General features: G+C 40.0%; 2 protein-coding genes across 3 annotated transcripts; both read left to right on the forward strand.

The window, feature by feature from the left end:
* Positions 1-335: 335 nt before the first annotated feature.
* LOC139770013 (coiled-coil domain-containing protein 6) lies at positions 336-6,534 on the forward strand. 2 transcript variants are annotated; one of them, XM_071701618.1, is made up of 6 exons: positions 336-986; positions 1,197-1,737; positions 1,973-2,108; positions 2,244-2,386; positions 2,561-2,655; positions 2,905-6,534. In XM_071701618.1, the coding sequence occupies exons 1-6, from the start codon at positions 765-767 to the stop codon at positions 3,073-3,075; spliced, it is 1,308 nt and encodes a 435-aa protein (XP_071557719.1). In that variant the 5' UTR covers positions 336-764; the 3' UTR covers positions 3,076-6,534. The 2 variants fall into 2 exon arrangements, with proteins under 2 accessions (XP_071557719.1, XP_071557720.1); XM_071701619.1 differs by having other exon boundaries at positions 338-986; positions 2,259-2,386.
* A 193-nt stretch (positions 6,535-6,727) lies between these two features.
* On the forward strand, positions 6,728-11,763 carry LOC139770014 (uncharacterized). The gene is made up of 11 exons (XM_071701620.1): positions 6,728-6,904; positions 7,011-7,279; positions 7,373-7,678; positions 7,903-8,546; positions 8,633-8,845; positions 8,921-9,238; positions 9,363-9,561; positions 9,694-9,866; positions 9,952-10,049; positions 10,120-10,381; positions 10,534-11,763. The coding sequence occupies exons 2-11, from the start codon at positions 7,144-7,146 to the stop codon at positions 11,050-11,052; spliced, it is 2,868 nt and encodes a 955-aa protein (XP_071557721.1). The 5' UTR covers positions 6,728-6,904; positions 7,011-7,143; the 3' UTR covers positions 11,053-11,763.
* The last annotated feature ends 594 nt before the right edge of the window (positions 11,764-12,357 follow it).

Here is a 12,357-nt window from a genome sequence, read left to right on the forward strand (position 1 = left end):
AACTAAAATACAATGAAAAATAACAATTTTTTTTATTTTAAGTTTAGACAACTATTTGGTTTGATCCGCAATATATTTCAGACTATAACTACAGAGAAAACTTTTGAAATTATATTATCGATAAATATTAATAATAGCGATATACAATAAATTCTTTAAAATCATAACCGACAGTGCAGAGCGGTTATAAACTATATTAATGGGATCGATTCGTCCGGAACACGGTGAAAATCTTTCACCGTGGCTCTAGCCGGAGTTAGTCCAAAATCGTTCTTACGGCCCCGTACGCATGTGTCGCCCGGGTCGTTCGGGTCTCCTTCGCCAGGTGTCTCCGCGGTTGGCCGCGAATCACGACGCGCAACGAGTCGCGGAACACGCCGCGCCACTTTCGCGGTCGCGAAAACAATCGGCGAACGAGTGGCGAGTGCGGTGCAAACAGCTGATATCGGTTTTCTGCGGTATCGTCCCTCGTCCCTCGCGTACGGGGAGCACATGTCCGCCGTTCGACGATCACGCTACGGGTAAAATCGGCGTTACTCCGACGTCTCCGACGATACTCTCCCGGGCGGGTAGCGGACGCGAAGTCGAGAAAGAGAAAGAGAGAGAGAGAGAGAGGCACGTGGCACGTGGGCACGCCGGCGACAGGACGCTCCGTTCCCCCGGGTTCGCGTGCGATGAACAGCGGCCGGCGATAACCGGCGTATCCCCCTCATCGTCCTCGTCGTCGCCGTGGTCGTCGTTGTCGTTTACCCGCGAGGAGAAACATGGCCGATCGCGATAGCGCGTCCGAGAGTGACTCGAGCTCGATCGACGGCGGGCCGATCATGATGCCGCCGTCGCCGGTCACGCGCGAGCAGCTGCAGAAGCGCATCGAGTCCCTGCAGCAGCACAACCGCGTGCTCAAGGTCGAGCTCGAGACGTACAAGCTGCGAGTGAAGGCCCTGCAGGAGGAGAACCGCAGCCTGCGTCAAGCATCTGTCATCATTGTGAGAGTCGATTCCCTGTTTCTCAGTTTTTTTTTATTGCAATCAGTATGAAATATTACATCCTATAATCCATGAGATGAGTTTAGTCATAAACGTTAATTGAAACACCAGCTGTTTTCTATCTTACATTTGTCCTTTCTACATTTGTTGAAAGCGAGAGCAGGTATCTTTTATGTTTGATTGTGAGACTCGTGTTCTCTATATTTGCAGCAAGCTAAAGCCGAGCAGGAAGAGGAATTCATAAGCAACACTCTACTGAAGAAGATCCAGGCTTTGAAGAAGGAGAAAGAAACTCTGGCTCACCACTACGAACAGGAGGAGGAATGTCTTACTAACGACTTGTCGAGAAAACTGAACCAGCTGCGGCAAGAGAAATGCAAGCTCGAGCAGACATTAGAGCAGGAGCAGGAGTGCTTGGTGAATAAGCTGATGAGAAAGATCGAGAAGCTGGAAGCGGAGACGTTGGCCAAGCAGAGCAATTTGGAGCAGCTGCGACGTGAGAAGGTTGAGCTAGAGAACACTCTGGAGCAGGAACAGGAGGCCTTGGTGAACAAGCTGTGGAAACGAATGGATAAGCTCGAGGCCGAGAAAAGGATACTGCAGATCAAGTTGGATCAGCCTGTCTCGGACCCCACTTCACCCAGGGAGATCAACAATGGCGACACCGCCACGAACCTGAGCACGCACATTCAGACTCTGAGAAGCGAGGTCGCCAGATTAAAGCACACCTTGCTCATTTCACAGCAAGAACGTAAGGACGTCATCTTAGTTATCTTAGTTTCTAATCTGTACTGGACACGTATTATGGAATTTTTTGGAATGGATTCCAAATCGGGATTATTACGCGTTTTCCCCAGAAAACACAATAGAAATCTAGGAAATAATTCAACAATTCCGATTGGAATCTGTTCCGAAAAGTTCCATAATATGTGCCCTAAAAAGTTTATCGAATTCAGTCTCCTAAACTCGCCGTCGGTCGTTTTTAGATACGGAAAAAATGAAGCGATACGTTAACGAGGAAAAGCAAATACGCGAGGAGAATCTGAGATTGCAGAGAAAGCTGCAGCTGGAGGTGGAGCGTCGCGAGGCTTTGTGTAGACACCTTTCGGAGTCTGAGTCCAGGTAGGTTAAGTTTTGCTAATTATTTGTATAATATCTTGAAATGTATCCTTTTTTATTACGTCAAATTTCATAATAATGGCATAACTGAATCTTATAGTTAGAATCGAAAGATATTTATTATTCCTAATCTCACAGACATGATTTTCGCAGCTTGGAGATGGAAGAGGAACGGCACTACAACGAAATCGTGATGTCTGGGGGAAACATAAGGACCCGCACGGTATCCAGTCCTGTGCCCTACAATCCTTCGCCTAGTTCCTCGAGGCCACTAAGTCCTGGTGAGTTGACAAGAGCTGTATAGTCAGAATATATGTGAATAAATGGAACGTGTCTAACGAATATATCAATATAAAAATTTATAAGAATAGAATTGGCGTTTTCTTCGAATGCATGTTTTGTGTTTAGCGAATTTATGCGAGTGCATATTTTATCACTAAGTATTAACGTGCTAGGTTCGACGTCTAGAGAAGGCTTCACCACAAACCGATGCTACGCTTGTGGCCAGCCGAGTGCTCCTCTGTTCGCGAGCTCGTCGCCTCCTTCTGGGGTAAATTATTATGTAGGAAATCATTGCTGGATACTAATTGATTATTCATTAAATAAGTAGGTGGGACATAATCTCCCTTGTCATTATGTGTTAAAGAAAGATCTTTCCTTACCATGAGACAATTTTACTTCAATTAGAATCTAGCATTGCTCAACGATTGTATCAATGATCGCGAGAAAACGCTTCTTGGCGTTTCTAAAGAATGATTGTTTTATCTTTATTTATGTTTGCAAATGTTTGCTGAAACAGGGACACATTGTGGCATCATCTAGCAGACGCACCTCGGATCGTTTTGTCAAGCCGGCGATTCCGCCCACTATCGTGAGTGCTGGCGGACCGCCGACCATCGCTCCCAATCCTACGCCGAATCCCGTCGCTGCGCCCCATCCAGGATCACCGATGGACATCGCGAAAACATAAGTCGCCAAGTTGAAGAGAGGGCTCTCCATAGAAACCCCTTTTATATAGTCGCGCGCAAGGTACTTCTCTAAACGGTGCGTTCCAGCTAAGAAATATGCGGGAAACCCATACTTGGGTTCGAGACACCATCGTCGGCGCTTTTTCTTCTCAGATGTTTCCGTTTGTTAACTACTTCAGCTCTAATGTATAACACACGGCTACGGCTAAGAGAAAGAAAGGGAGATAGAAAGAAAGAAAGAGAGAGGGACGTGATTATTTCAATCTGTAAATGGGCAGATATAGAGTTAAACAACGCAGTCGCGAAAGCGTCTCGCCTCTTGGTCGCGGAGTGATCCTTTTCGATACCTCGCTCCTTCGATGATTCCTCTGTTATTATGCCTGAAATATCATTCAGACCGTGCTCTTTGTCGTACTATGTAATTAATATCGTTTGAGTGTTCTACATAAGAAAATGAAAAAAAAAAAAAAAAAAAAAATTGACATGTTGCTTCCATGTTCCAAGTAACCATAGTATAAATATTGAACGCGAACGCTGAACAGACATTTAGGCCGGTATTCATAATCAGATCTTATTTCAAGACCGTCTTAAGTAATATCTTAAGATATTACTTAATACGGCTCTGTGATTGGTTAATGACATCTTAAGGACGTTCTCCGGTCCTTATACTAGAGAAAATCGATTTTCTTAGGATTTTCTTGAAACTGTGAATATACGTTAATTTAGGTGTGCTTTATGCGTGGTATAAATTTCAGTACCTCTTTCGGTATAAAAAATAAAGATACTGAGCCTCAAAGTTTCAAAAAAAAAATTTAAATTTAATTTTTTTTAGTTTTGGCATTTTTTCCTTATAGAACTCGACGAGAGGAGCAACTTTGGTCCTCTTGGCCAACCTCGTATCTCTTACCGTTTGGCCTGGAAAACCTTTTCATTAGTAAAAGTTGAAACTTTGAGGCTCAGTATCTTTATTTTTTATACCGGAAGAGGTACTGAAATTTATACCACGCATAAAGTTCACCTAAATTAACGTATACTCACAGTTTCAAGAAAATCCTAAGAAAATCGATTTTCTCTAGTACTAGCACCACAGACGCGCGCTTCGCGCGCGCTATTTAGCTTTAACATTATGCTATTACTATTACACTATTAATTTCTTGATACACACAACTGTCAAAATATACGATGACAGCTGCAAATGAAGTAAGCGCAGCGAGAAAACCAATCAGCATCGCGGAAAAGCGGCAACAATAAATTCGACTATCGACTTAACATGCCTTTTTTTAGAAAGGATAAGGACCGGAGAACGTCCTTAAGATTGTACTTAAGATGGTCTTAAATTATAAGAACCGATTATGAATACCGGCCTTACACGGCATATTTGCGATATTACTGTAATCTTACTGTGCGTTTAAGAACATAAACGAAAGTAACTAGGGTGTAGTGTCGCGGTGTTCACACGATTTAACAGGTATTGCATTTGTTTAGCTTTGAGCCTGAGTAATCACTTAGCGCACGCAGTACTGGTAGAGGCGGAAGCATAACTCTAGAGGAAAGATTTTGTTAGTTCCTTCGGATGGGGGTTGTCTGTTCTGAAAAGAAATACGAAATTAGGTAGAGTCAGACTCCGGGGAGATTTCAGTGATCGCGGAGACTTCGGTATCTAAGAAACTTGGAATTTGATAATTGTATATCGTGAGAGAGAATGTGACAATTCAAGGCCCTAAAGTTCCAAGGATTCAACAGTCCAACGATCTGAGAATCTAAACTTGCGGATCTAAATAGAGTGTACACTCTAAACGCTTAAGTGTAACTAAGTGTCTATAAGTATAATACAAATACATATACATTATATATATATAATATATGTATGTCGCAGGGATTTCGTGTAATTCGTTTTTTTTTTGTATTTTTTCCAAGTCACTAGAGAATCCACAAAAAAACAAGGATATTGTAAAGTGAAGAAAAATTATTAATATAAATATAAATAAAAATTTATATTTATTTATGTTTATAAATGTAATTTATGATATATTTATAAATATAAATTAATAAAAATTTTAACTTACGATATCACTGACAAAGCCCAAAATTTTGTAAAATCACTGAAATCTCGTAAGATTGTGTACTTAATTTTTATTCATTCCACGATGTCCCGGTTTTTTGTAATTCTCTATTTTTGCAAAAAAAAATAAACGAATACACAAAATTCTTGCGACATATAGATACATAATACTAAATATTTTTGTTTAATGATCAATGTAAACCTACAAAATTGTAAGTGTTCACACAATATTTTTAGGATCTTATTCGTAAAATCCATGTAAAAAGCATCTAAAGAATTTTCGTGTTTTTAAATTCATTAGTCCTTAAGCTCGGATGTCTCGGGAGTTTTGTGCTTCTAGAATCTTTGGATTTTGAAATCTTGGATCGCCGTACATATGTAAGAAACACATCGTCTCAAGAACTTATGTCCCTTAATTATAAATCCCTTAGTCTTAGAATATTTTGCAGAAAAGTTGGATTATGGAAATTTTGATACACTGGAGCCGGAAAGCCTATTAAGATCTCGTAGTATCGAGCGCTGCGCATAAGAGACAGATCTTGCATTCAAGAGTTTATTTTCTAATAAATTGTTTTTTTTATACCAACGATGCACGTTTGCGTTAATCCGTTAATCTGTTACGTTATATTGGAGAGTTTGGCGTCATTGTTCTACGAGGACGTTCCGGTGAACTGAACTCAAATTTCGGAAGCTCGAAATCTTATTTCTAAAACTTTAATATCTTTAGTTGTAAAATTTAGAACTTTAACGCCTTCTTTTTTTTTCTTTAAGGCCTCGAGATATCTTTCGACGCCTACTTGCGAAGTTTCGAGGAAATCTCTTCGTTTCAGGCTTACGGAATCTGGAAGGCTTGGATCTTGAAATTTTGAAAAATTGTAGAGGTCAATACCGAAGAATCGTCTGGGTTTTTTGTTTGAAGATTCTTGATGTGCGCTGGTTACCATGAATTATGATGCGAGAAGCGAAGGAAACGTGAGAGAAACGTACGAGATCGACCGTCGCTTGATACAAGATTCATTTCAAGTCCATATCCATACGCGAGTGATTCCCTCGCGCACTTCTTTTTCCTCCGATCTCGTAATGCAAGGTGACTTTCGCTACATGCCCAGAGAACCCTTGTTTATAACAGGTGTATTATACATTAAACGATATGCGAGAATCAGGTCAAAGCGTTGTTTATTATGTTGTATCGAACGGTGTTTATACATATAAAATACACGTGTGTATACGTATCGCTCGATATATATATATACATAAGTGGTCGTATATGGTATAGAATTTTATGATAACGTAAAAGATTCTTATTGAATAATTGTAATTACGCAGATATGCTTCACGGCTATATAGTATGTATTTTACTCAAGCTTTTATGAAATACAGTCACGTTTTTGCTATTAAACATCGTCTGCTCCTTTGCGCAAGCCTTTAATTATGAAACGCGTAATTGCGTGTGATCAACATATGTTCATAAGAATAATTGAATTCACGCGCGCCGCTCGGCGATACCGTCGGTAATGCAGAAATCTGACGTATCGCCGAGTCGGGGGTTCGTGTCTCGACTAAAGAATCCAGGTCGGGACCTGCGTTATCGACCACGTCTCGCTGATTAGCGCGGAAACGAACCTATTTTTGGATGCGTGTCTCATTGGTGCACGTGCTAAAGATCAAGCGGTTTCACAATGTGTCAAAAAATGTCTCCCGTCGATCGTTACATTCGTCACGCCTTTTAAAACGCCGAGGACGCTTTATCTCCCACGTTGGAAAATGCCGTGAGTGATATATCTCTCAAGTTTCTCTTGATTTTCCCAAAATGGTGGCTTATCAGCGCCTCGCAAATTTTTCATCTTGTCAATAAGTATTAATCATTATTTGCAGAATGTAAATAAAATTCGTTCCGTTTGCCGTTGCGTCAACATCGTTGATTTCTCCGCTGCTCGTTCGCACGCGATTGGAGCGGGTCTATGAGGCGGATCTGTCGTGTCGGTCGTAGCAATCACGTCGCATCGCAATGAATTCACGCAGAGGGAAGAACGAGGAGGTATTGGCGGAGGTTCTAGACTTGTTCCTCCTGCCAGATTACAACGTCGTCTCGATAACCTATTTAGATCATTTGCTCACCCACATTGCGGAGAACACGAAAGAATGTAAGGAAAGGACGCTCGGCTTTCTCACCTAGTCGCTCCGATTACATCTACTTTGCTAACGATTACATCTACTTTGCTTCCTGGATCTTACAGGTGCCACGGTCGATTATGAGTACTGCGAGGTCTTTCAAAAATGGATACCGAAGGCTTTAGCGATATGGGAGTCGGGACAGAAGGCTTCGCAACCTGTAATCACGTTTACGCTGAAACTAGTAGGGATTATCTCGCGGCACGAACTGCGTTATCACTACTGGCAATGTCAGGACGTGTACAACCGACTCTACAAAATCCTGCAATTGCACCGAGAAGATTTGCCGGCGTCCATTAAAATGGCATATACCACAATGTTGTCGGACTTGATCGTTCATCGAAGCGGCAGACAGTGGGTAATACAGTTTGGTAAGACAAAACTATAATATTAATGCTTATAGTGTCTATCCAGAATTGTGTTATGGAAAGCAAAATAATTAAAAGCGTTACTTTTCGGAACATTTATATTTTTGCGAATTATAATATACATGTAAATAAACGTATAATAATTTTGAAGCTTATTAAGATTTATATGTTAAGAATTTACAAATAATGTGGCTACAAAATTACTACTCTCTTCCTAAACGCGATAGGTGTATGGAAGGACGTTGTGAAATATGCACATTGGAATCAGACAATGTACGTTACGAGGGAGAGTCAGAAATTCTTGTGGACCTTGTTGCTGCATGAACAAAAGAACACCGAGACGTGCAAAGAGATCATTCTGACAGTCGCTGCTCCCCTGATGAGCAATATTCTGAATGTACAAATGCACCAGGCCCTGGAGGAGACGTATCTGGAGCAGAACAAGCTGTTGTGCTCCACATTGGACTTATTGACCAGCATCATGGAGAACACTCTGTTTGCGAGTTTGGACAACAGCATTCCCGAGTTGATCGAGAGACTCGTAGACCTCGAGATGCGGGTGAAGGCGTTGTTCGAGGCCTGTATCAGCACTAAATTTCTTCAACATGTGCACAAGCTGCTGCTATTGTCGCTGTTTTTGAAGTTGAAGCAAGGAATTAAGGAGAACACCACAATGATCGACATTGACGCATGGCACAAGTTCTGCTATGGTCTGTGCTACATTTCTATGATGTTGTTGTCGAAGAAGGACATTATAGAACTGGTGAAGAACAACAAGTTCTCTATGACATACTGGAAAAAGTTGCTTACATTGCGTGAATTTGTTCTGCCGGAGGAGCACAAGTTTGAGCACCAAGCCATCGCATTAATGGTAAGTCAGTCACAGCTCGTGCATTTAATATGCATGTGTAGTTGGATAATAATATTAAAAGCAAACTGATTTTAATTCGTTGACAGATAATACCACTGTGCGTCTGTATAAAGAAGAATCATTTGAATCACGATCTCTTCGATATGTTTGTTAGTAAAATTTTCGACGTAACGTGTACCACTGTACAAAGATTAGCTTACAGCATGAGAGACATTATACGGAAGGGGGATCTTCCAATGGAGCAGATTTGTAAAGTTTCTATCGATATACTCCTTGAAATATCAGACATAATGGATAGAGTGAGTATATACGATTTATTAAATTAAATTAAATCTTGATTAACTTTTGTAATTGTAATTGTACCTTTTTACCAGGATGTAGCTGTGATTGCTTTCCAAGCCTTATGCCATGTCTTGAAAAGTTACATGCCGGACATGTGCGGGCAAGCGAGGAATTGCACGTCATCAGACATAAACAGCACCTCTCCTTCGGAGAATCCGCGAAAGTTCCTGTATAAATCGATATTGGACGGTGATCCTGTAGTCGACTATCCTATTCTACTGGCGTCGCTGCTCGATGGCTTGGCTGTCATGACAGAAAAATTCAAACTGAAATGGCAGGAATGCGTGGAAACGATATGTGTGTTATCCCTCGCACAGGAGATTCTCAATCATCCTGGGATACTACCAACGGTAAAAGATCGATTGCTGAAATCAGAATAATGAATTAATTGTTTGCGTGAGAAAAATTCAGTCGTAATAGTTGTTACTTGGAAAAGAAACTGGAAAACGATGATGAATTTAGATTTCTATTTAGATCTGTGTGAAGGCATTGAAACTGTGCAAACTCGCCATCCATAACTTTATGCCACCTAATTTGGCGCTACTCGTGGATTCCGACAGCCATATGAACGAGATCGGACCTACGCTCTTCAAAAGATTGCATGACCCCAATTGGGAAGTGAGAGACAGTGTTCTCGAAGTTCTCAACACCATCGCGACTATTTCTGAATACAGTAAGCGAATCAGAGTATTGATATAGATAGCCTCTTCAAGTTTCACAATTATTTGTTTCGACTAATAGAGCTAAAACAACATACATAATTAACGTATAATAAAATATATAAAAATACGCAATTTTTTCGCAGAATATCCGGCATTCCAAGACTTCCTGTTGATTAACGAGTTTCCGAAAGTGGCAGTCGATATCATTAAAACAGATGATGAGAGCTACGTGCGAGCGTCAGCGTTAACATTCGTCGCGACTATGATACGCATCAACAAGCTATGGGAGCAGCAACTGTCGCAAGTAAATTTAACCGTACGTATACTTATTACTTCTTCCTTACTCGCTTTCCGAATATTGTTGAAGAAGATGAGTTATATGAGTTAACCGATTTTTATAGGAAACGGCGATTGATATACTCAGGAACGAAAGTGAGGCAATAGTCAGGAGAGAGGCTGTGACTCTAATCAAGGAGTTATATGTTCATCAGAACTGGTCGTACGTAGGGTTTTTAAATCTGTAATACTTGATATACATTGTAGAATAATCAATGTCATGCAATTTGCAGGAAAGAGGTCATCAATTCGATGTTGCGAGCAATGTGTGTAGCGGCCGTGTTTGATCTGCACTGGGAAGTGAAGACAAACGCATTATCTTTCTGGGACCACTTCGTCAAATCGCACTTGACTGATCAGGGAATGCTTGACAACTGCTTCCCAAACGTGACGTTTTCCAAGGAGCATAGGAAGATCGTGGCATTGAACGAAACCGAGATTAAGCGGAGGCTTAATAAGGCACTGGACGAACTAGCGAGACAAAGTTGCCTAGGTGTAAGTAATTAGTTAGAATTCTAATGTTGGGCACGAGCTTTACATTCTTAAATCAGTCCATAAGCAATTGAATGAATAAATGAATAAATATAATTTATAAATTATTAATAAATATTGATAGCTTGAGTGATTTTTTTCCCTTAAACTTTTAGGTGCTTCTGGTTACCCTAAAAGATGATAGCGACTTTGAGGTGTGCAAAGTGTCTGCCGCGATAATCGGCAAGTTGAAAACCTGCCTGCTCAAGTACAAGTTAAACGAACCGTCGTCACCGGTGGAAAACCACGCCGTAATAGATACCGTCTATGTTAAGGAAACACCGTCCATTCCCTCATCTATCTACGATGAGAAAACGCAAAATGTCTCGCACATTATTGAGGAAATCGTGGATACAAACGATGCCAATCTGCTCGCAACTATTTACAAGAACTCCATGAACATGGACACCGAGATGGCAAAAGAGGAGGAGAAAGAGGAGAAGAAGACACTGCGTTACATCTCGTCGGTGACGCGCCAAGATTTCCTCCATGCGATCTTCAACTGCGACATCGACGCTTACATCGAGGAGAAGAATCGCTGGCTGAAAACGTATACCAGTAGTTTTGAGTCGATTCTAGACGACATACTGACGATGTACAAGCAGAATGACGTCAATTCGATGGACTGCTACTAAATTTGTAGCAATGTTTCACGCGTGTCTTAACACATTAAAAGGCCGATCTAAAATTAGGTGTTATGTGAAGACTAAACGACTGATCTTCTAAAGAAAGGCTAAATGGCTGGTCTTCTTAAGAAAGGTTTATTATAAAAAAGATTTTATGTTCTTAAATGTACAGATCAATCATATCAATTATCCTTTATAGTCTATAGTCATCCTTTTCGTAAATTATTACATCTATTTCCAAAACCCTAATTTCATCTGCGCAAAATATCGCCGGCCAATAATGTGTTAAGCAGCATATGGCATGTGTTCTCTCTTTACATTGGGAGATATGTTGATTGTATAATTGTTACATATTGCATATATGGAATGCAAGTTGATGTATATATTCGAATACGTCCCTGAGATGGTTAATCGAGTGTATAGGGGATTTATTTTTAATTTCTATGAAGTAGTCCTTTAAACAGGCAGAAATTCTTACAAATTGAATATTCTGCTGCACTTTTTCTTATGTATATTTTTTAATCTGTTCTTTTATTCTAGTGTTTTTTCTTCCACATATATATTTCTCTTATTTCTTCTTTGAATAGCAAGCAAGAGGCTGTGTAACGCTCTTGTTCTTATTCTAAGTAAATTCTATTACACATATAATGGCACATACTTAATGGCATTGACATTTTGTATATCGTTAATGTAAATAATAAAACAGGAAGCGAAAGAAAATTTACACGTACCTCAATGAATAAGTATGCGAACTTTACACATGAAAGTGACGCATACTGGGCTTTTCCCCTCTTTTTTTCCCATTTTAATAGATATTCGTTTCTTTTTGGGAAAGTGTCAAACGGTTTCTTTTTATTTCTTCTACTACATGTTCGTTTTTCGAAGACATTACAATGCATTATTAAGTTATTTTAGATTTGTTTATGTTTTAGGTTTTTTTTATTAGAATAACGTTTTTTCATTCAAAATTTCATATATATGACGTGGCAGGACTGAAAACAAATAGATTTAAACAGGTGTTTTAAATCTATCCAGATTTTTCCCGTCAGAACAAAAATGTTCAGAAAAATCTATCAATTGCATGTCTAATAATAAGTACAAACGTATAAAAACCGGACACAAAGCCGTAACAAGGTGTTCGTGTTAAGTTATTTAATAAACACGTTTTGTAAAAACGTTTCAGCCCATATCTGGCCATCGTCAGTGTGATTGCAAAACTTTAAATTAAACGCAATCAGCGCATGAAACGCAATATACAGATATCGAATTGTAGTCGGAATTCAATCAAAATCAATTGAATTGTAGTCTGAATCA

This window comes from Temnothorax nylanderi, unplaced genomic scaffold (assembly GCF_030848795.1).
Source record: "Temnothorax nylanderi isolate EJ_2023f unplaced genomic scaffold, tnyl_v1.0 TNYL_tig0026_pilon, whole genome shotgun sequence".
Taxonomy (NCBI): Eukaryota; Metazoa; Arthropoda; class Insecta; order Hymenoptera; family Formicidae; genus Temnothorax; species Temnothorax nylanderi.